Raw genomic sequence first — 26155 nt, forward strand, 5'->3', positions numbered from 1 at the left:
AATCAATCATATTTTCTACTAAATTGACCTCTCTTTAAACATTGAATATATATATATAGATATACGTATTGTGCTTGTGCTAAGTTGCTTCAGTCTTGTCTGACTCTGCTATCCTATGGACTGTAGCCCACGAGGCTCCTCTGTTCTCTTTCTCCAAGGCTTTTCCCAAAAAAGACTAAATTAAGTTATTATTTAATATTGAATAGAATTCCTTTGTGCCATATGGTAGGTCTTTATTGGTTATTCATTTTAAATATAGCAGTGTGGACATGTCAATCCCATGTTCAGTATTCACTATTTACAGTTGATGGGCCCTTAGGCAACAAACTTTACCTGAGTTGACTTTCCTCATTTATAAAATATAGATGATGATACCTTCTTCCTATATATGTTAGAGGTGATTAAGTTGAATGATATATCTAAAGTATCTGGCATGCAATAAGCATCAATCCGTATTATTTCCTTTCTCTCTCCCTCACAATATTGTGTTTAAAACTATAAAGAAAAACAAAGAGAGACAGAGATGGAGACAGTCAGCAGAGGTAATACAGAAGACGAAGCAATCTGGAAACAGACATGTTTATGCAGACAGTGGAAATGACCAGTGAGGTATCAAAATCAAGCTATGGGAAAGTGGGAACCTGTGACATCTTAGGAACTTTGATAGGCTTTGTAGTAGGAACAGTGGGTTTCAGAGGTCTCTGTAAGCATTGAGAAGCCACAGTATCACCAGGAATGTTACTAATAATCCAGAAGCAGTTAAATGTCCCTCTACTACTGGAATACCACACTCTTGAATATTTCAGCTCAGTTACATGAAAGGAGGGAGAGGGGGCAGAGAACATTTCAAAGTATGTGGCAAAAAGAGAAACACACAGAGGCACAATTCTTTGAATTACTGCAGACAATTACTTTTCATTGATGGTGGGGTCTCTGCCCATCCCATAATGCTCATTTTTGAGACTGCTAGTCAGAGGTGCTAAGGGATCCCCAAGGAATCATAACCTGGTACATGTTCAGTTTATGAGTAGTCTCACATTTGAGAAGCATGGCTCAACAGCCAAAATTCACATGAAAGAACTTTACTCCTCCCCAAGGGTATTTTAAATGGGATCCAAAGTTTTGCCCATGGCCACAATTCTTAATATTAGCTCTCACTCTCTTAAGTCTTTCATTCACTACAACCCTATCCTCCAAGCTTGCTCTCTCTCTCTCTCTCTCTCTCTTTTCATGCCTTCTCCCATCACAAAGCTTTCAATTATCTACTCTTTTCTCATTGTGTTATTATTATGGCATTGACTGACTTTGACATTCTCCCTAAATTGATTTTGTTCCATCCAGATCTCTGGTGAAATGATTCTCTGCCCATTTTTTTTTTTTAATGCACTTATATCCTAAGTGTACAATACAACATTCTAGGGAGACTCTGTGTGTGTGTGTGTGTGTGTGTGTGTGTGTGTGTGTGTGTGTGTAGGTATGAGCGACAGTTTGGTCCAATGTACTGGAAAGATCAGGCTGGCAGACACATAATGTTTGAGCAGGTGGGAAAAGAAGACATCAAATATTCCCACATTTGTTGTTTATATCCTGTCAGAGTACTCATTACTTAAGAAGTGATATACAGGTTCTATTTCATGATGAACAGTATGAAATTCCCAATATCTGTGTATGGCACGGTCTCCACGAGCATCCTGTTTTCATCTGCCTTCTACTTGACAACTCCAATATAGATCTATCTCCCCTATGAATTAATAAGAAATAGGTATTATCATGAGACAACTGAAATGGATGAAATTATTACAAGCTCCTTAAGGGAAGAAATAATTTCCTCTCCACAGTTCCTAACAGTACTCAAAACACAGCCAGCTTCCCAGATCAAATAACTCAACATTTTCTTCACTAAGAGACCATTATCTTCACATCATAGTGATAACCCAGCTTCTTCCACCCTGAGTAAAATTTGAAAGGTCTTATAATATCTGTGGTTTGAGACTTTATAATTATGGCTTGGGCCATTAATCTTGTAGTCTCCCTTTTTTATTATATCTAAAGATTGAGAATGAGTGTTTGTTACAGATTGCTAGCCTGTAGCAGTCAGTTGGAGAGATGAGACATCACGGAGACAGATAACAAAGAAAAATGGGTAACATATTGGAAAAGATTAGGTAGATCCACGGCACTACATTAAACAGACTCTTTCAGGCATAACAGCCAGAAGTCTCATCTTATGTTTCTACCATTTTTTTCACCTGCCAAAGGGATTTAGCTGTTTATATATATATATATATATATATATATATTTTTTTTTTTTTTTTTTCCTCCCCCAAGCCCTCATACTTAAAATCGAAACAACCACGTTAACAAATAGGCACATTTCTAAAATGCCACTGTAAGCCTAAGGAATGAAAATGCGATTTTAAAATTGATGATTGTTATAAGAAAGTGACCCCAAAAGCTTTACAGTAAGTAATAAGCCTAAAATGTCTTGGTGTAAAATGTTCTCATTAATTTGCCTTTGAAGTTCACACACACAAACTACCTCTCAAGATTAATGGATTTATAATATACTTTTTAAATAGGACTCCATCAATGAGATATTTCAGTGGAGTTTCTTGTTGATGAACTACTAGATAGATCTGGAAACTGAGTTATTATTTATAGAAAAAAATTAATGATCTGTAAACTATTGCATATATAGCTATTGTTTTCATTTGTGAAGTCCTTATCAGCTAGCATGTTAAAGAGTTAGTCATGGTTTAGATATAGCACCATTTCAATCATGTAGCAGACATTGTTCTAAGCTATTTATTTTTCATGACAACCTTAGAAGGAAAATACTACAGATGAGGAAGCTGAGGCCTGAGAAGATTATTAACTTGCAAAACATTATACAGTAAGTAATAGGCCTTAGTGGAGAAGGCAATGGCACCCCACTCCAGTACTCTTGCCTGGAAAATCCCGTGGACGGAGGAGCCTGGTAGGCTGCAGTTCGTGGGGTCGCTAAGAGTCGGACACGACTGAATGACTTTTCACTTTCATGCATTGGAGAAGGAAATGGCAACCCACTCCAGTATTCTTGCCTAGAGAATCCCAGGGATAGGGGAGCCTGGTGGGCTGCCATCTATGGGGTCGCACAGAGTCGGACACGACTGAAGCAACTTAGCAGCAGCAGCAGCAGCAATAGGCCTTAGACAGGCCTGAGACTGGAGCCCATAAATATAGGTTCCATATTACACACTCTTAACTGATATAATCAAGTAATTAATTTATATTAACAGATGTAAGAATAGAATAATCATGTAGGACAACGGAGGACAGAACACACAAAATAGATGAAAACATACCTAGGAACACAAACTTTGTCACAATAAGACCTGGTTTTGTTAGGATTAGAGCAAACACTGAGGAAGTTCACCAGATTTGAGGAGGTCAAGATATTAGTATGCAAGGGTGTTTAATGAGATCATTAACAAATATTTATTCAAAGTCAGTTAGGGAATGACTTGCATGGAGTTAAGAGATGATTTGGAGTCACTTGCTAAAATCTTTGGACTTCCCTCGTAGCTCAGATGGTAAAGAATTTGCATAGAATGCTATGCCAAGGACCTGGGTCCCTGGGTTGGGAAGACCCCCTGGAGGACGGCATGGCAACCCACTCCAGTATTCTTTCCCAGAGAATCCTCATGGATAGAGGAGCCTGGAAGGCTACATACAGTCTATAGGGTTGCAAGGAGTGGGCACCACTGAGCGACTAAATACACAGCACACAGCTAAAATTTTTGATGCATACTGAGAAACGAACAGGTAGCATTGCTCAGTTGGTAGAGTCTGCCTGCAATGCAGGAGACCTGGGTTTGATTCCTGGATTAGCAAGATTCCCTGGAGAAGGAAATGGCAACCCACTCTAGTATTATTTCCTGGAGAATCCCATGGACAGAGGAGCTTGGCGGGCTACAGCCCATGGGGTCACAAGAGCCAGACATGACTTAGTGACTAAACCACCACCACCACCATTCAATGAGTAAGGTGAAGGGTCCTACTGGTGGATGTCAAGAGCATTAAAAACGTGTCCTTGCAGAATCACCTAGAGTCTATCATATAGAGTGATGTAAGTCAGAAAGAGAAAAACAAATATTGTGTATTAGTGCATACATGTGGAATCTAGAAAAATGGCATAAATGATCTTATTTTCAAAACAGAAATAGAGATACAGGTATGGAGAATGCATGGACATGAAGTGGGGAAGAGAAGGGTGGGATGAATTGGGAGACTAGGATTGACATATATATCAACTACTGACCGTATGTATGAAACAGATAATTAATGAGAACCTGATACTTAGGCCTCCTGATGCAAAGAGCTGACTCACTGGAAAAAACTCTGATGTTGGGAGAGATTGGAAGCCAAAGGAAAAAGGAGTAGCAAAGGATGAGATGGTTAGATAGCAACACCAGCTTGATGGAATTTGAACAAACTTCAGGAAATAGTGGAGGACAGAGGAGTCAGGCATGTTGAATTCCATGGGCTCACAAAAAGTCAGACATGACTTAGCAACTGAACAAAAACAACAAATGTGAACCTACTACATAGTTCAGGGAATTCTACTCAGTGCTCTGTGGTGACCTAAATGGGAAGGAAATCCAAAAAAGAGTCAGTATATTTATACATATAGCTGATCTACTTTGTTGTACAACATAAACTAACACTGTAAGGCAACTGTGTGTGTATGTGTGTGTTAGTTGCTCAGTCGTGCCCACCTTTCTGCGACCCTAAGGACTATAGCCCACCAGGCTCCTCTGTCCATGGATTCTCCAGTCAAGAATATTAGAGTGGGTTGCAATTTGCTTCTCAAGAAAGCGACTATACTCCAATAAAAATTAACTTAAAAATGGTGCCCTTCCCCATTCCGCTTTCTAACCCCACAGAATTATATGCATATTTACCTATAAATGGCAATGGGAAGCTAAAAGAAGGCTGATCATAGTCCCCAGATTTAGGATAACGATATAAAAATACTGCTAGTGGTAAAGATTATGCCTGCCAGTGCAGGAGACATTAGAGACACGGGTTTGATCCCTGGGTGGGGAAGATCCTGTGAAGGGGGGCATTGCAACTCACTCCAGTATTCTTGCCTGGAGAATCCCATGGACAGAAGAGCCTGGGTAGGTTATAGTCCATGGTGTTGCAGAGTTGGACACAGCTGAAATGACTTAGCATGCATGTACGTATTATACTCTTATTCTAAATTGTTGCTATTAATGAGATAATATTTTTTTCTCCCTCAGGTAAAATGTCTGAATCTGCTGTATGAATTAATTGGAATAATTTATCATTTCATAAGAATGCTACAAACCTGCATGATATTAATTTATGTTTTCTCTATCGATTCAGTGGAGAAGGAAATGGCAACCCACTCCAGTATTCTTGCCTGGAGAACCCCATGGATGGAGGAGCCTGGTGGGCTACAGTCCATGGGGTCGCAAAGAGTCGGACACGACTGAGTGACTTCACTTCACTTCACTTCTACCAATTCAAAGAGGAAGATCTCTGTCAATCATATAATCATAAGGAACCACAGATGTGTATTTATTCCATTAAAATACACAGCACATTTTTTTCAATAAAATATTTGATATTTACAACTATGTAACTTAAATTTAGAAATGAAGTGTTGGTTATCCAACATTTTATTGCTTTTAAAAGCCTTTAATTTTATCGTTGTATTTTTTCTGGTAAAGCAATGTCTCCATTCTGGAAAATACACTTTGGCAAATTATAACTAGTAATAATTATTAGTAAAGTAACTAGTAACTTGGACATATAGGTAGCTCTTATGCTGTTGTGTTCTACTCCTGGGTATAAAATTTGAACTGATTGCACAGAGAATATATTTTTTAAAGCTACCTAGACAAAAATCTTAGTTTAATAAAGTGTGAGGCGCTAGGAGAATAAAAGAGGATGATCAGGACATCTAATTTTGAGATGACGTTCTTTCATACATTTTTTAATCAAGGTGGTTTTTTTTTAAATTCCTTTTATGTATTTCTCTTGCTTATACTTAAAGGAGAAGTTTAAGAGAAATGTCACTGCGTAATTTCCTTTCCATTTTCTCTTCCCTGCTTAGAAAGAGCACCTACAATTGCCAGAAGAATCGCCTCTAAATAGAACATAATTTGTTCTTGCCAGGCAGCAAAGAATTAAGTAAAAGTTGCATAGGGCTGCCTGCAACAATCTAGGCTTGAAAGATTGCTAAGTGGGTTAGCAGCTTGATCTCCTTATTCATCTTTCCCCAGTTCACTGTAGGGATGTCAGCTCCCCTGCCCCAACCCTTCAGTGTAACTAGCAGACTCTCTCCTACCTCTGCTCTCAACTTTACAATAAAAGTGGTATAGTGAGGGGAACCAACAGGAGAGGGAAGACATGTCTAAAACTTCTTTTTTTTTTTTAATGGTATGAAAGGGGAAACTTGAATACATCATTTTCAGTTATTTATAAACATCTTCCTTTAATTTCCTAGCTTTCTCTAAGTGATGAGAAATTAGACAAGAAAGGAAAGTGTAAGTTATTTAAATTCCACTCAAGTTTGCAATTGAGTTTCATGAAAACAATAATCAATTCATTAGTAAACAGGAATAAACATGTGAGTGGTAAGGAAATCTATAAATTATGGCTGTACAACAGAATACAGGCACATACATACTCACTCTTAACCCATTATAGCATAAACAAATTGAAGAAAAGTAGTGAAAGTGAAAGTAGCTCAGTCGTGTCCAGCTCTTTGCGACCCCGTAGTCCAGAATATTCACTGGAAGGGCTGATGCTGAAGCTGAAACTGCAATACTTTGGCCATCTAATGCGAACAGCTGATTCATTTGGAAAGACCCCGATGCTGGGAAAGATTGAAGGCTGAAGGCAGGAGGAGAAGGGGACAACAGAGGATGATATGGTTGGATGGCATCACTGACTTAATGGGCATGAGTTTGAGTAAACTCCGGGAGTTGGTGATGGACAGGGAGGCCTGGTGTGGGGAGGTTCATGGGGTCGCAAAGAGTCGGACACAACTGAGAGACTGTAGTGAACTGAACTGAGACTATACAGTCCTTGAAATTCTCCAGGCCAGAATATTGGAGTGGATAGCCTTTCCCTAGTCCTGGTGGCTCAGATGGTAAAGCATCTGCCTACAATGCAGGAGACCTGGGTTTGATCCCTGGGTTGGGAAGATCCTCTGGAGAAGGAAATGGCAACCCACTCCAGTACTCTTGCCTGGAAAATCCCGTGGACGGAGGAGCATGGTACCTTACAGTCCATGGGATCGTAAAGAGTCGGACACGACTGAGCGACTTCACTTACACGTTCTCCAGGGGAATCTTCCTACCCCAGGGATTGAACCCAGGTCTCCCACATTGCAGGCAGATTCTTTACTAGTTGAGCCACAAGGGAAGCCCATAGAGAAAAATAGTAGAGAGTAATACTGAATGGATTCAGTACAATTTTTATTCAGGTCTACCTAGTTGCTTCAAACACCAGTATCTAAACAGGGTTTATTTATTTATGTTTTTAACTCAGCTATGGAATGCTCTGTAATCTTTTTCACACTAACCAAGTACTTGAGTCCACACATTATCTTATGTGATCCAGATAAGTCTCTTAAAATTTGTGAAAATTTAAGTCAATTTTTATCCAACTGGCATTTCAATCCCGACACCTAAGTCTTCCAGACTTAGAATTATTTGCAAATCCTCAAAAAGCAGGATGAATCAAAGTTTTACATAGGGGGATATTTTTTGAAATTATGGAAAAAATGGAATAAAAAATGTGGAAGATCACCAGAGTTCTCTTACTGATAGTCGCATTACATGAATGTTTCCAAATTTATATTTTAAACATTTTTACTAGAGAAAAATATGCATAACATAAAATTTACCATCTTAATTCCTTTTAAGTGTACAGGTTGGGGGAATTAGATACATTCATTTTGTTGTACAACAATCATCACAATCTATCCCTTATGCATAAATCATCTTATAACTCTAAAATTAGAAAATCATTCTTAGCCTCTTGCACTCCTAGCTCCTGCAACCACCACTATATTTTCTGTCTTTATGATTTTTAACTACCCTAAGTATTGCATATAGTAAGATCTTATGGTATGTTTTCTTATGACTGGCATATTTCACTTAGCATAAATTCCTCAAAGTTCATCCAGCTTGTAGTGTATGTCAGAATTTCCTGCCTATCTATATGTATGTATATACCTCTTTTTGCTTATCCACTTATCCATCTATAACACAATTAGGAAAAATTTATTTTTTATTATATCACTTTGATTGGAGTTTTGTGATTCTTACCCAGTCAAACAAAGCCTGTAGCTCTTATAACTTTTTTTCCCCCAATAAAAAAGATATCATTCATTGCTAAGGATCTCTGATTCCAAAAGTTCTCCATTTCAAAAAATGCTAGGAGATACTACTTCAAAGAAAAGCTGATTAGTCTGATTGCACGGCCTCTCTCCATTCTGTCTGAACAGTGTGAAAACCTTTTTCATAGTATCTTTTAGTTAAGTAATGATTTTTTCAATAAAAATTTCCATAGCGAAAAATTTTCTTAAAATTTAAAATAATTTCAAACAGTAAAATCTTGATAGCTGCCCTCAACTGGACAATTTGAACCCCAGAGACCTGCCATTTTATAAAATTTTGATCTCTTCAACCATTCACTGGAAGACAGTGAGCACTTACTGCTAAAATCACTCTCCGCAACCCCAAATGGAGCTCTTAATATCTACCTTACAGGCTTTCTATAAGAATTAGAAATACAGTTCTTTAATTGTATGTGATATACCAGGCCCAAAAGGTCACAGGCCCTTAAAGCATTGCTATAGTTATTAATTAAATTAGTGATAGAAGTTTTACATGATGACACTTACATATTTGCTAAGAGGAGGCTCATGAAATATTTGGTAGCCACTCACTTGCAGAAAGTCTATGCATTGTATGTCAATTTTGAATCAGCATACAGTATGAAACAAGATCTTTATAATAAGCTTTACTAATCATTTTACTAGCATTGAAATCCTACAGTAGATCAGTGTTACTTACCCCTAACCTTGTTATCAATTAGAGTACTTTGAAAATAGGTAGCTTCTCATCCTTAAACCAAACTTACTCAGTAAGAATCCCTGGGCGTAGATTCTGACAAATGTCCAAGTTTGGAAACCATTAATCTACTTATCAATGGACATAAGAAAACCTTGCCTTTTGCAGTGGTAGACCATGATACACAACATCTCTGCTATTTCCTTCTGACAACCTATGGTCATGAAGATCTATTTGAGGGTAGAAAATTGAACATTTTAACAGCTAGAGCAATATGTTTGTGGGGTGCAGAGGAGTTAATCTTTAAGGCAGAAACTCAGTTTACTCTGAAAGGGTAAACAACGCTCACTCTGTAAGCAAGACTTTTAGCAAAATAGAGGTAACTTCTATCTGTTATTCTTGAGAAAATCTTGGGTGTAAGAAGCTAACATGAATGCAGAAGGTAAGTATACTGTTTAATAATTTAAATGAAAAATGTTGGCAGAATATGACCCTGAAGATATTTTCCTCCGTAAGTTTTGAGTTAAAATGCTCTGTCTCTGAAGAGGTTATTCTTTCTTGAGGTGTATGTGTGTGTTTATTCACTATTTGCCCCAGAGGAGGCTAAGGGCCATGATTAGCTCATACCATGTATGATATGTGGGCTTAATTTTCTCTTTGCATCCTTACAGAGAGAAATGATAAGCGCTGTACTGGGTTTAGCCTCGCATTACCTCCACAGCTACTGATGTTCACACATGGTAGTAGTATACTTGGCTTACAATAAAATTTTCTAGAATTGTGAGAGTTGGTTGTTAAGCACAGCCATTACTAAATATAAAATGAAATAAATGTACAATTAAATTTTATAAAACAAAGGCAATATATACTTAAAATTTATTATTTCCTGATTAGTTCATGTCTATTGAATCTGTATGCTGGTAATACTCCCTAAATGCATGTTAAGTGGGCATCTTTTCCAAAATCTACATTCATTGCTAAAAAGGGATAACATTAGGAATATTTACACCATGAAAATCACAAACTCTACAAATCAGTGGCATGTTTTCCTTCTTATTTTGTGAAGAGAGGTTGTTAAACATTTACTAGAACATTTCTGACATGGTATAATTTTAGACTGAACAAATGATGCTTTGGGAAATGTATTATTTAAAATTTTCTAAGGATATTACAATACATTATTTCTAAGGAAGCCAGTTATATACATTAAATGCATAGAGTGGGGATTTTCTTATGCAATGAATTAATATTTCTACAAATATAGAAACTGAAATGTCCATTTTCCTGGAGAGAAGGGGCAACAAATCAGGAGACAATAAAGGTATCCACCCTAAAGGTCTGGAAATGGTTAGAGGGTCCCAGAAAATCAGGGGCATCCTTACCTATAACTCAAGAGAGGGAACACAAAAGCCAAATGTGGGTCTTTCTGCCCCTCAGTAAGCACTATTATTATTAGAAAAATCCTGTTCATCACTAATCTCATTTATTCTTTGAGGAAATTTGGAGTGCAGTGGGTACCCCCACTTAAGAGCAGTTGAGGGAGTGCTCAAGCACAGCCATGAGGTTTACTGGAGTCATCTGTAGCAGAAGGTGCGGTTGGCAGTAAGAGAATATGGCCAGAATGGAAAGACTATGGAATTTATTCCAGATATTAGGTGATTTACATGTAAAAGGAAATTGAAAACTAATATATAATCATAAAATATTGTGACCAAATGTGTATATATGTTTGTGTAAGTGTATGTGTTTATACACACGTTTCTTTCCTTTATACATATATTTTTGTCATTCTTTAATCTCTGTCATGACCCTTTTGAGACCCATGGACTATAGCCCACCAGGCTACTCTCTCCATGGGATTTCCCAGGCGAGAATACTGGAGTGGGTTGCCCTTTCCTTCTCCAGGTGATCTTCCCGACCCAGAGATTGACCCTGGGTCTCCTGCATTGCAGGCAGATTCTTTAGCACTGAGCCACTTGGGAAGCCTCATATATATTATCTATAAATGTGCATATATATACATACATATATATATGATTCACAATAAAATAAAATATCACATGGAAATGCATGATAAATATGAGGACTGAACTGAGCTAAGAAAGTTCTATTGTGGGAGAAATTTTTATGTTCTGCCACCTGGGGTATAGTACCCCTGAGGAATATTTTATTATTTTCTAGAAAGCAAAGATCATATTTCACTAGTTTTAGATACATATATAATTTGGTAAAAACTTAATTGAAAGAAAAGTGTTGCACATGATGAAAATAAAAATCTGTCACAAAAATTTTACTCAAAAAGTGAAGCAATGTCCTCTTATCCCAGAAAACCAAGCTAGCGAGGATGCTATGCTGTACCTTGTAATGTTCGTACAAAAGGGTTTATGCTAGACTGAATTTCAATCAACCTGGAAAACCTCTTCTTATGAAGACCTTCTCAGATAAGGGTCAGGTTCAAGTCCTTATTCTCTCAATAAAAGCATTAAAAGATGGCATAACTTCCACTTGATCTTATTTTTTTCTAAATACATTCCAAGATTATGTTGTTTGCTAAAATTTTGTTTAGAAAAATTGCATCTGAATTTAATGTGACCTTTAGTTCTTTTGTTTCGTCAGATGAGATCCATGAAAAAATTATTTTATACGCCTTTTCAGAGAACTGTCTTTTCAGTTCATGCAGGTTAATCTATGCTTTCTAATGTTTTTTTTTCATATTTTTCTAATTAAAACTTTTATCTTAAAACTCAAAAAAGCTTACATAAGTTGATTCTATATACGTATTTATGTAAAAGTGGTTATATGTGTATATAATACACAAAAAGTTAAGCTGCACTGAAATTTATCCTGGCTAAATTTTGTCTTTTCCTTTACTATGAAATTCTAAACTTTGAAAAGTTCATGTATTTTATGTAACTATTTTAATATTGAAGGAGTAACAACAGTTGATATACTAAGGAAATCAGGTTTGACTACATTTTGATATTTGATTATTTTCTAGTTCATCAAAGTTATCTGTGTAGGACACTATGCAATAGTTAGGAGCAGGCAATTATTAAGATATGCAATAGTCATTAAAAGATAAATATAGTTTTAAGTTTTACTAATGATTTTAATGTAGGCAGAACATCTGGTTTAAACAAATGATTCATTCTCAGATTATGTTTGTGAATTTAATGTCTTTTATGAAGTTGCCAATTCCCTCACACTCCCACTTCTGTCATTAGCTAGTATTTGGTTTTAGAAGGCAGTTGAGAATGAGAGGTGCATCTGGTGTAAGCTAAAAAGAAAAAAAGACTAAGATCTGCAGCATGTGAGCATTGTTCCTTTCAGCATCTCTGTGAGATAAAGCTATGAAATATTATCTTGTTTGCTAAAACATATGAAAATATCACTGTTCCATATTATAGAATATAATTCTGTCCAATGGCCAAGTCATATGAAAAACACAAATCAAAATCAGAAGATGCTTTACCTCCCTGTTGGCTCAGACAATAAAGAATCTGCTTGCAATGTGGGAGACCTGGGTTCGATCTCTGGGTCAGGAAGATCCCTTCTAGAAGGGGATCGCTACCCACTCCAGCATTCCTGGCTGGAGAATTCCATGGGCAGAGGACCCTGGCAGGCTAGAGTAGCAAAGTAGAGTACCTGGCAGGGTAGCAAAGAGTCAGACATGATCGAGCAACTAACATTTTCTTTCTCTTTTTTCTTTCTTTTTTTTTTTAAGTTTTAATTCTTATATTGCTTATATAATTTATTTTTAACCATTTATAATTTGTTTATTTATTTATTTTTTAACTTTACAATATTATATTGGTTTTGCCATACATCAACATGAATCCACTGCAGGTGTACACGTGTTCCCCATCCTGAACCCCCCTCCCACTCTCTCTGGGTCATTCCAGTGCACCAGCCCCAAGCATCCTGTATTTAACATAAGAAATCACTCAAATTTTGACATGTATTAATTCATTTCTTCCTCATAATAAACCCTTCCTCACAATAACCCATAATAACCCTAGGAAGTTGATAATATAAGCTCCTAGCCAAGAACCTATATGTGATATTTCAAGCATGGCCACAAATAGCTACAAAATCTTTACCTGGCTAACCTCACAGAGAGCAGCCCTCCACAGCAAAGATGGTACACATCAATGTGTTGAAGTCTTTACAGGGAGTGCAGTCGAGGAGAACTCACAGCTCCCTGACCAGCCATTAGCATATTGATAGTGCATCTGGAGGCCTCCATATCAAATACCTTCCTTGGATGCCTTTGATGAAATGTACTCATACCCAAAAGCATAATTAAGAAATATCTTGCAAAATATAATTTAGTAATCAAATATTATTAAATTCTTTGTCAAAAATGTGATTTGTACATATTCATAATTATTACACAAATCAGTGTCTCTAAACACTAAAGGAAACATACACAGATATTTTATCTTACAATTGTTATAAATATAATAACACATAGAAATAGAACATAAATATAATTAATAGAAATAGTGTAACTTATAATTATATAAATATAAATTAAATTAAGCATATAGATGCATATTGGCATACTCACCTGAAAAATACCTGAAATGTATAAGCCACCTGTCTGTTGACTATGATTTATTTTTCAGATCTATTCTCTTTAATATAAATGATGGATGGAAGAAAATATAATTTGAATCCATCTGATTTTCCTATTTATGACCTGATCTATTTCACTTATTTATTTATTCAGTACATATCTGTTATCCATCTATCATATGCTAGAATAGAGGAAAAAATGATGAAGTGGGCATTCTATACAAGGACTTTTTATTTTAGAGTGAGGCAGCATGCCAGCATTCAGCACTGGTCATTATAGGGTTACACAGAACACATTACCTAATCTAGACAGTAGAAGAGAATACTTCTTAGAAGAGAAAACAACTGACAAGTGTCTGAATGTATGAACAAAATTTTGTCTGGGAAACAGAAATGGAAAAGCAATACAGACAAAAGAATTGAAAGAACTCATTCCATAAAGGCGGAAAATAAGTAGGAATCTGCTGAAAAGTCCAAGCCTTTGAATTTGTTCAGATTTGACCCTGCCTAACACTTGCAGTGATGGTTTTTAGACAAGGTCATGATTAGATTTCCATTAAACTGAGCCCTTGCGGGCATTTTGTCCGGTGGAGTTGTCAGGACTAAAGGCAAGCAGAGTACCTAAATACAGGGGCACTTTACCAAGGATCCTTGGACCCCCTAAAAGTTCTGTGGATAGAATTTAGGAGGTTTTCAAACTTGATGGGAGAAGTGTTACATTAGTTTGGGGTCTTACATTTAGATCTTTATTTCATGTTGATATATAGTGTAAGATAAAAATTTAACTTCAATTTTGTGCTTGTGGCTATCTGGTTCTGTCAACACATCTGCTGAAGAGACTTTCCTTTTTAAAATAATATTTATGCCAATCACCACTTCAAACCACCTGAATATTAATTCCACTGTTTGAATACTTTATGTAATATAATTAAAATGCATATTACTATATCATAGATTTAAGTATGCTGACTGGTGTGTTTCAACATAATTTTTTTCATTGTAATACTTTATAAATTTATTAATATGCATACTGATGTACATTATAAAATATTTATTTTGTGCCTATTCATTTAAATATTATCAGAAAGTAACTATAGATTTCATCAGACTGCTACAAGGTCATGGACTCAAAAAAATATTAAGAATTTGGAGATTGTTCCAATAACTCAGGCAATAGATGAAATCCTGAACTAGAGCAATGGTAACTTAAAAGTATGTATAATAAAGGAACAGGCAAATTCAGTATCATTTCGTGATTAAATAAATGCCAAGAAACAAAGATAAGGTGAAATCAACTAAATTCTGAACTTGGGTGATTTGATTGGTTGGTGGTGTGTAGTTCTGGGACTCAATGTGGAAGTTAAATTTAACACGACAAGAACTGCCAATAATCAACCATGGCAAGAAGATAAATGAAGCGACTGACTCAGGATAAAGCCATAGTAAGTTCAGTTCAGTTCAGTCTCTCAGCGTGTCCGACTCTTTGCGACCGCATATACTGCAGCATGCCAGGCCTCCTTGTCCATCACCAACTCCAGGAGTTCACTCAAACTCATGTCCATCACGTCGGTGATGCCTTCCAACTATCTCATCCTATGTTGTCCCCTTCTCCTCCCACCTTGACACTTTTGCAGCATCAGGGTCTTTTCCAATGAGTCAGTTCTTCACATCAGGTGGCCAAAGTATTGGGGCTTTGGCTTCAGCATCAGTCCTTCCAATGAATACTCAGGATTGATTTTCTCCAGGATTGACTGGTTGGATTTCCTTGCAGTCCAAGGGACTCTCAAGAGTCTTCTCCAACACCACAGTTCAAAAGCATCAGTTCTTTGGTGCTCAACTTTCTTTATAGTCCAACTCTGACATCTATATGTGACTACTGGAAAAACCATAGCTTTGACTAGACAGACCTTTTTTGGTTAGGTAATGCCTCTGCTTTTTAATATGTTGTCTAGGTTGCTGCTGCTGCTGCTGAGTCGCTTCAGTCGTGTCCGACTCTGTGCGACCCCATAGACGGCAGCCCACCAGGCTCCCTGTCCCTGGGATTCTCCAGGCAAGAACACTGGAGTGAGTTGCCATTTCCTTCTCCAATGCATGAAAGTGAAAAGTGAAAGTGAAGTTGCTCAGTCGTGTCCGACTCTTCACGACCCAGTGGACTACAGCCTACTGGGCTCCTCCGCCCATTGGATTTTCAAGGCAAGAGTACTGGAGTGGGGTGCCATCGCCTTCTCCAGTTGTCTAGGTTAGTCATAGCTTTTCTTCCAAGGCGAAAATGTCTTTTAATTCCATGGCTGCAGTCACCATCTGCAGTGATTTTGGAGCCTAAAAAAATAAGGTCTGTCACTGCTTCCATTGTTTCCCCATCTATTTGCCATTGAGTGATGGGACCAGATACCATAATCGTAGTTTTGTGAATGTTGAGTTTTAAGCCAAAATTTTCACTCTCCTCTTTCACTTTCATCAGGAGGCTCTTTAGTTCTTCTTAACTTTAAGGCTCTTTAGTTCTTCTTAACTTTAAGGCTCTTTAGTTCTTTTTCACTTTCGGTCATAAAAGTGGTGTCATCTGCTTATTTGAGGTTTTTGATATTTCCCCCAGCAGTCTTGATTCCTGCTTGTGCTTCTTCCAGCCCAGCGTGTCACATGATATACTCTTCATATAAGTTAAATAAACATGGTGACAACATACAGCCTTGACATACTCCTTTCCCCATTTGAAACCAGTGTGTTGTTCCATGTCCAGTTCTAACTGTTGCTTCTTGATCTGCATATAAATTTCTCAGGAGGCAGGTCAGGTGGTCTGGTATTCCAATCTCTTAAACAATTTTCCACAGTTTGTTGTGATGCACAGCGTCAAAGGCTTTGGTACAGTCAATAAAGCAGAAATAGATGTTTTTCTGGAACTCTCTTCCTTTTCAATGATCCAACGGATTTTGGTAATTTGATCTCTGGTTCCTCTGCCTTTTCTATAAACAGCTTGAACATCTGGAAGTTCACGGTTCACGTATAGTTGAAGTCTGGCTTGGAGAATTTTGAGCATTACTTTGCTAGCATGTGAGATGTGCACAGGTGTGTGTTAGTTTGAGCATTCTTTGGCATTGCCTTTCTTTGGGATTGGAATGAAAACTGACCTTTTCCAGTCCTGTGGCCACTGCTGAGTTTTCCAAATTTGCTGGCATACTAAGTGCAACATTTTCACAGCATCATCTTTTAGGATTTGAAATAGCTCAACTGGAATTCCATCACCTCCACTAGCTTTGTTTGTAGTGATCCTTCCATAGGCCCACTTGACTTAGACCAGCTATTGATTACTATCAGCTATGGTGTCATATACTATGTATACCGTGTTAGAAAATAGAACATTATGTAAAAAATAATGTCATAAAGCTGCTGCTGCTGCTGCTACTAAGTCACTCCAGTCATGTCTGACTCTGTGTGACTGCACAGATGGCAGCCCACTAGGCTTCTCGATCCCTGGGATTCTCCAGGCAAGAACATTGGAGTGGGTTGCCATTTCCTTCTCCAATGCATGAAAGTGAAAACTGAAAGTGAAGTTGCTTAGTCGTGTCCAACTCTTAGGGACCCCACGGACTGCAGCCCACCTGGCTTCTCCATCCATGGGATTTTCCAGGCAAGAGTACTGGAGTGGGGTGCCATTGCCTTCTCTGATGTCATTAAGCAATTTGTGGTTAATCTGTAAAGAATCATTGTTGTGAATCTACTCTGTATTTACAGTTCTGTACCAGCAATTATTTGCACTCAAAAGCAAACACAGCTAATGTTGCTTGGTTATAGGCAGCAATATTAAAAATTTCCCTCAAAAGAATAACAAAAAGAGATGCTGTCTATGAAAGTGCTGAAAATCCCTCAGACCTTACTGCTCTACATCCTGTAAGGCTGGTGATGACACTACCTTTTCCTTCTGTCTTGGGCTTCATCCTTGTTTGATCTTACTCATGCATTAGAGGCCAGTACCTAAAAAGCTCAAATTCAGTAGGCCTTTCCTCTTATCCAAACATTATGATTTTTCCCTTTCATATAAATCATACTATAATATGGACAGACTGAAAACCGAAGCCATCACTTGCTTTGTTAGTATAAACAGATTTAATTTCCATTCACATGTAATTTTACAAGGTATGCAACTTGAACACTATTGAACAAAGATAATATATAAATTTCTGCTCAAAGGTGACAAGCAAATTATGTTACTTTAGTTTTTTTCTAAAAATTTTAGCCATTTATTAGAAACACAGCTGTCAGTTTAGATCAAATATACTCATATTTCCCTGTTATATTATTAGGATCATCAAGAAATTTAATTGTCCCTTACAGTTTGATTTCCTACAAAAGTGTTATAACACAATTAGTACTATTGCAAATAAGTATTGAACTGTGTGAAAATACTTATGATTTCATATGACATACATATAATAATAGATGAGAGATACAAAATTCAAGTTAACACTTGATAAAGATTCTGCTCTCATACAACTGCCAGTAATAATCAATGTGGGGACAATATAGTCTGCTTTATGAAAGTGAAACAGAATCCTGGCAGAATAATTTCCAAAGGTTTTAATGATAGCTCAAATATTACTTGCTTGTCATTTAATCATATTAAATACTCTGAATCTAATAAATTATCTGTGATAGACACACTAAACACTTTAAGAATGGGAAATCATTTGGTTTATTAGGCTAATGACTAAAATCAGAATGTAATGAAATTCTTCTGCATGAAATCTATATTTCTCCACTCTTTTTATAGTGTTTAGAATTGTCATAAGGTATTACCATGCAGGTTTTGTGGGTAAACGAAGGCTTAGAGATTCTAAAATATTCACGGGTTTCTATTTTTTAACTAAAAGTTACACTAACTAGGAAAGTACATTTTTGTCCTATTACCATTTTCTCAGTGATATAACAGTCACAAAGAGTTGAAGCAGCAGTTCTACACCAGCCTTAGTTTATAGACAAAAGGCTACAGGCTTAGCCCTTAGAAATATGGTAACATGATTGAGATTGAGCAAAAGGGATTCAGTGAAGAAAATGAGAATTTGTAAAGGAGGAGTATGAGTCTAAAAAGAGTTTCAGTTCAGTTCAGTTCAATCGTCAGTCATGTCCAACTCTTTGCGACCCCATGAATGCAGCATGTGAGGCCTCCCTGTCCATCACCAACTCCCAGAGTTCACTCAGACTCAACATCCATCGAGTCAGTGATGCCATCCAGCCATCTCATCCTCTGTTGTCCCCTTCTCCTCCTGCCCCCAATCCCTCCCAGCATCAGAGTCTTTTCCAATGAGTCAACTCTTTGCATGAGGTGGCCAAAGTACTGGAGTTTCAGCTTTAGCATCATTCCTTCCAAAGAACACCCAGGGCTGATCTCCTTCAGAATGGACTGGTTGGATCTCCTTGCAGTCCAAGGGACTCTCAAGAGTCTTCTCCAACATCTCAGTTCAAAAGCATCAGTTCTTTGGTGCTCAGCTTTATTCACAGTCCAACTCTCACATCCATACATGACCATTGGAAAAACCATAGCCTTGACTAGACGGACCTTTGTTGGCAAAATAATGTCTCTGCTTTTGAACATGCTATCTAGGTTGGTCATAACTTTTCTTCCAAGGAGTAATGTCTTTTAATCTTATGGCTGTAATCACCATCTGCACTGATTTGGGAGCCCCCCAAAATAAAGTCTGACACTGTTTCCACTGTTTCCCCATCTATTTCCCATGAAGTGATGGGACCAGATGCCATGATCTTCGTTTTCTGAATGTTGAGCTTTAAACCAACTTTTTCACTCTCCTCATTTTTCACTTTCATCAAGAGGCTTTTTAGTTCCTCTTCACTTTCTGCCATAAGGGTGGTGTCATTTGCATATCTGAGGTTATTGATATTTCTCCCGCCAATCTTGATTCCAGCTTGCGCTTCTTCCAGCCCAGCATTTCTCATGATGTACTCTGCATAGAAGTTAAATAAGCAGGATGACAATATACAGCCTTGATGTACCCCTTTTCCTATTTGGAACCAGTCTGTTGTTCCATGTTCAGTTCTAACTGTTGCTTCCTGACCTGCATACAGATTTCTCAAGATGCAGGTCAGGTGGTCTGGTATTCCCATCTCTTTCAGAATTTTCCAGTTTACTGTGATCCACACAGTCAAAGGCTTTGGTATAGTCAATAAAACATCTATAGAAATAGATGTTTTTCTGGAACTCTCTTGTTTTTTTTTGATGATCCAGTGCATGTTGGCAATTTGATCTCTGGTTCCTCTGACTTTTCTAAAACCAGCTTGAACATCTGGAATTTCTCGGTTCATGTATTGCTGAAGCCTGGCTTGGAGAATTTTGAGCATTACTTTACTAGCGTGTGAGACGAGTGAAACTGTGCATTAGTTTGAGCATTCTTTGGCATTGCCTTTCTTTGGAATTAGAATGAAAACTGACCTTTTCCAGTCCTGTGGCCACTGCTGAGTTTTCCAAATTTGCTGGCATATTGAGTACAGCAGTTTCATAGCATCATCTTTTAGGATTTGAAATAGCTCAACTGGAATTCCATCACCTCCACTAGCTTTGTTCATAGTGATGCTTTCTAAGGCCCACTTGACTTCACAATCCAGGATGTCTGGCTCTAGGTGAGTGATCACACCGTTGTGATTATCTTGGTCTTCAACATCTTTTTTTGTACAGTTCTTCTGTACAGTTCTGTATTCTTGCCACCTCTTCTTTATATCTTCTGCTTCTCTTAGGTCCATACCATTTCTGTCCTTTATTGAGCCCATCTTTGCATGAACTGTTCCCTTGGTATCCATAATTTTCTTGAAGATATCTCTAGTCTTTCCCATTCTGTTCTTTTCCTCTATTTCTTTGCATTGATCACTGAAGAAGGCTTTCTTATCTTTTCTTGCTATTCTTTGGAACTCTGCATTCAGATGCTTATATCTTTCCTTTTCTCCTTTGTTTTTTGCTTCTCTTCTTTTCACAGCTATTTGTAAGGCCTCCCCAGACAGCCATTTTGCTTTTTTGCATTTCTTTTCCATGGGCATGGTCTTGATTCCTGTCTCCTGTACAATGTCATGATCCTCCGTCCATAGTTCATCAGGCACTCTATCTATCAGATCTAGGCCCTTAAGTCTATTTCTCACTTCCACTGTATAATCATAAGGGATTTGATTTAGGTCATACCTGAATGGTCTAGGGGTTTTCCCTACTTTTTTCAATTTAAGTCTGAATTTGGTAATAAGGAGTTTATGATCTGAGCCACAGTCAGCTCCTGGTCTTGTTTTTGTTGACTGTATTGAGCTTCTCCATCTTTGGCTGTAAAAAATATAACTGATCTGATTTTGGTGTTGACCATCTGGTGATGTCCATGTGTAGAGTCGTCTTGTATTGTTGGAAGAGGGTATTTGCTAAGACCAGCACATTTTCTTTGCAAATTCTATTAGTATTTGCCCTGTTTTATTCCATATTCCAAGGCCAAATTTGCCTGTTACTCCCGGTGTTTCTTTACTTCTTACTTTTGCATTCCAGTGTCCTGTAAAGAAAAGGACATCTTTTTGGGGTGTTAGTTCTAAAAGGTCTTGTAGATCTTAATAGAACCATTTAACTTCAGCTTCTTCAGCGTTACTGGTTGGGGCATAGACTTGGATTACTATGATAATGAATGGTTTGCCTTGGAAACGAACAGAGATCATTCTGTCATTTTTGAGATTGCATCCAAGTACTGCAATTCGGACTCTTTCGTTGACTATGATGGCTACTCCATTTCTTCTAAGGGATTCATCTCTCCTCAGTAGTAGATATAATGGTCATCTGAGTTAAATTCACCCATTCCAGTCCATGTTAGTTCGCTGATTCCTACCTAGAATGTCGACGTTCACTCTTGCCATCTCCTGTTTGACCACTTCCAATTTGCCTTGATTCATGGACCTGACATTTTAGGTTCCTATGCAATATTGCTCTTAAGCTTGTTCTGTTATATAGAATGGGATGCAGTCAAAATTCAAATATTAGTTATGACATGATAGACATAAGCCATTTTTGTGAAAACAATAGGTAGAAGAATCTTTTGAGACATTAAAAAGGATAATGCTACTCACATCCCGAGCTACCATTTGTTGACACCAGGGTCAGGTTGGAAGGCCATGGATTCCGAACAATATCTTGCCAATGAATAGTGTCTGTATAACAGAGAAATTTGTTCTGGTCTACATAGACGCCGCCATTTAGGATTTCTGTATTAAAACAAACAAACATAGATTTGCTGTCAACTTTTTTGATGATAAAAGGTAGTCAATCAAACTAATTTACTCTTAAGCTATCTTCAGGGTTAAATTAGTTACTTTGTTAATAGTCAAGATTTCTTATAAAATACCTTTTTCCTGAGTCATATAGATTGCAGAAATTTGAAAACATTGAACAATACAAAGAAAAATAAAAACTCATAATTCAAACACTCAGAGAGAAACACTCTTCACTGTTTGGAACAGATTCTATCAGTCTCATTTCTGTTTTATTTCCTCTCAAATTGGAATAATATTGTGTATATATTTCATAACCTGATAATTTTGTTAATACTAAATGGTTAATAATCAAAGGCAATTAAATATTATTCTGTGTTATTTCTAAGGAGAATATGATACTCCAGGGTGTAACTTAAACAATATTTATTTAACCAATCACCCCTTGTTGGTAATTTAACTTGTTATCTCTGATTAGCTCTTTAAATTATTTTTCCCTATAAATAACATTCACAGATTGTGAATATTTTTAAGGCTTTCTGCATATTGCCAAATTTCCCTTAAAAATATTGTTTCAGTCAATGTGATATTGACTGGAGTCAGTTAGGTAAGTAATCAGCACAAAATGGAAGGTAAATTTAATGCTTTAATCACAAAAGTATTCTTTATTCATCTCAAATTCAGTCAATAGAACTGCCAATTATTCTTTAAGAACAACACAAAGCAAGATATCATAGATATTCTCTGGTTCATTGCAACAGGGCATGACTGTGATACAATGCACCAAAACCAATGTTTACTTGATTCTTATTTTATGACACTGGCCTTAATCAGCTAACTTGTTCCCTCTGAACAGTGGCTGATTATATACATAGATTCTTGTACAGATAGCTTTACATTATCCAGACAAAAAGGTAGAAAATACTATTCTTATCATTTTGAGAAATTGATTAGAAATACATATAGCATCTTCCTACTCAATATATACTACATTTTTTCTTCCTAATACAAAAACAAGAGAAATCATATAACAGTCCATAAAGCAGTCAGATACAAAAAAAACAAAATTCAATTAACAGTGATTTATATAGATAAGTGATTATTTTTTTTTCATATGATAAGAAACTTAGCAGAGGCAGTTGTGGATATTAGTTTAGCTATTCTGCAGTACCCACCACCTACTATGTATGTTGGCTTTGTTCATTCCAGGCATAAGATGACTGCTGCATCTAAAGACGTTTGAATTCAAGGCAAGATGAAGACAAAAGAATGAACAGGTGGCTTTTGATTTGAAACGGGATGTTTACCCAAGGATTAATCTGCATTTTATTGGCCAGAACAATATCCTAGGCTGAGCGAGAAATTCTTAAGGTGGACATATTGTTATGCAAACAAAACCTAAAATGTGCAGGGGTGTTAGCAAGGAAGGTGAGGGATGGAATATCAGGACATCAACCAACTCTGTCTCCTCTACTGGCTTTAAGAAAATCATGTCTCCTGTGCAGTGAGTGCTTAGTCTCTCAATTGTGTTGGACCCTTTGTGACCCAGTGACCAGGGTCCCCTGTCCATGGGATTTTTCAAGCAAGAATACTGGAGTGGGTTGCCGCTTCCTTCTCCAGGGGAGCTTCCTGACCTAGGGATCGAACCCTTGTCTCTTGTGTCTCCTGTACTGAAGGTGGATAATTTATCTCCTGAGCCATCAGGGAAGCCCTCTCCTGTGCAGTATTCCAAGCAAAACCTTTAAAGGAAGTGAAGACTGTCTGAGTGAAATGAAAGTCACTTAGTCGTGTCTGACTCTTTGAGACACCGTGGACTATACAGTCCATGGAATTCTCCAGGGCAGAATACTGGAGTAGGTAGCCTTTCCCTTCTCCAGGGGATTTTCCCAACCCAGGTCTCTCACATTGCAGGTGGATTTTTTAGCAGCTGAGCCACAGAGAAGCCCAAGAATACTGAAGAGGGTAGCCTATCCTTTCTCCAGGGGATCTTCCTGATCAGGAATTGAACCGTCTCCTGCAATTGAATTGTCTCCTGCACTGCAGGTGGATTCTTTACCAACTGAGCTATGAGGGAAGCCAATAGTCCCCTTAAATGAAAAAGGAGCATAAAAGAATGAAAGGAACATGTAACATCATAAAAAAAGTACTTGTGGAAGTAAGATTGGAGGTCACATATAAAGTGCATTACTATATAGCATGTATAGAATCCTCCAGATTAATTTTGACATTGTAGGACTTTCCACATTTAAAATCAATCCCATTTCCATTATTAATTCTATCACTGACTATTGGATCCATTTTCTCAAATGGGAGGGGAAAAAAAAAAGAAACAAAGAAATTAGATCATCTTTCTACTTCTACAACCCAGTTCATTATTTTTCATGACCTAACCATACAATCTTCATCAAAGCAAGAAGGGAGATGTAAGAGGTAAGAAAGATTGTGAAAATGGATTTCTGCATTAATGTTTGGCATTAAGCTTCTATCCAAGAAATGTGAGGATTTCATACTAATAGCTTTCTCATGAGACATTAGCTGATGCTCTTCTGCACTAGGAATAATTCTTCATTAGGTGACAAAGAAAGGAGATTTTGACTGCTATCCAGGAAACAAAGGTTATTTTTCAGTCTAGATTTGGAAAAGTTCTGCTTTAAAAAAATGTGAATAGAAAATGTAATAGCTCAAACATTGTAGAAAGAGTATATTTTTCAGGAGTCACATTTTAATTTAAATAGTTCATACTGAAGGAACACAGCATCCATCTACAACTTCCTATCTAAAAATATTCAAAAGAATCAGATTATATTATGCTGAATAATAATCGCATCAAATCCCTTTCTTCAACAAAATTAATCTCCTACCAATGTTGACATTTATTTCTTAGAAATACTCTGTTCAAGAGCTTGACTTATACATGGAAAAGGATTTGAAAAAGAGGCAATAAAAATTCAAGTATAATCTCACATGTTCAAATTTTAAATTGAGACTATAATCATGATCAATCTGGATGATATTTTTATCATTCTGAATTAAAAACTCAGCATCTGCTAGCAATTCTGGTCAGCAGGATTTATAATATTTTAGTACTTAAATAGATAGTTTATTCATGCATGTGTATATTTTCCCTGAAAATAGTCTTTTTTTTCCTTTGTTTGGCTTAGACCATAATCTGCCTTTGAATGCCATAATTTCACAATCAAAAAGTGTATATTTTATTGAAATTTATAGAAGAGTTTTTGTGTACCCTTCATCTTATATTTTGATAAACTTGATTGCCTAAATATGCATCAGGAAATAATGTCAAATTGCATTTACTCATTTATATCATTTATATTTATTTCATAACTTTATACAGTGTTAGTGTTAGAATATTAATTAATATGTTCTGTGTGGATATATTCAGTTAGATTTATTGCTGGACTAAGAAAATTCTAGGAAAGGTATTAACCTGCAAGAAAGTTGCTAAAAGACACAGATTATTAATCTGACAAAAGGGATAGCTAATGTCTCTACCTTCATTGACCATGAAAGAAAGTGAAAGTGAAGTCGCTCAGTCCTGTCTGACTGTTTGTGACCCAATAACTGTAGCCTACCAGGCTCCTATGTCCATGGGATTTTCCAGGCAAGAATACTGGAGTGGGTTGACATTTCCTTCTCCAGGAGATCTTCCCCACCTATGGATTGAACCTGGGTCTCCTGCATTGCAGGCAGACACTTTACTGTCTGAGCCACTAGGAAAGGCCATAAAGTTATTGACCATAAAAGCTTTTCTAAAATTATCTGTTTAGATTAGAAAAAGGGGCAAAGATTAGAAAAAGAGAAAATCTTGTTAAGATATTTATCTAGGATGATACCAGAAAAATGTCTGGCTATACCTTTGCTAACAGCTTGTGTCAACTTTGTTATACCAAGAGTTTCTATTCCACTAGCAGCATGAAATTGTGATTAATAATTATATGTTAAAATCATGTAACAAGACAATTTCAAAGGATCTAGGCAAATGAGGCACAGATTTAGATGAAATTCAAACAAAGATGCCTGAAAGTATGGAAGGATTCAAAAAATATTGAATAACTAAATGAGTTCAAGTTGCACTAATCTCATTCCATTTAACGTCACTTTCCTTGCAGGAAATACATCAGAGTAAATAAAGACAGACACAAATAGATTCTTGGTCACTGAAACAATTAGTAGGAAAAACATCTGCTATCTATTGTCTTATCATATTATATAAAAATATTTCCAGCAAG

General features: G+C 36.9%; 1 protein-coding gene across 3 annotated transcripts in view; it reads right to left on the minus strand.

The window, feature by feature from the left end:
• Positions 1–26155, minus strand: part of ERBB4 (erb-b2 receptor tyrosine kinase 4) — a 1296210-nt gene that overhangs the window by 389344 nt on the left and 880711 nt on the right. For all 3 annotated transcript variants that reach the window (XM_060410398.1, XM_042244993.2, XM_060410397.1), the window contains exon 4: positions 21765–21899. In XM_060410398.1, coding sequence (XP_060266381.1) covers positions 21765–21899 — 135 coding nt within the window. The remainder of the gene's footprint in view (positions 1–21764; positions 21900–26155) is intronic.

The sequence above is a fragment of the Ovis aries genome, chromosome 2, assembly GCF_016772045.2.
Source record: "Ovis aries strain OAR_USU_Benz2616 breed Rambouillet chromosome 2, ARS-UI_Ramb_v3.0, whole genome shotgun sequence".
Classification (NCBI taxonomy): domain Eukaryota; kingdom Metazoa; phylum Chordata; class Mammalia; order Artiodactyla; family Bovidae; genus Ovis; species Ovis aries.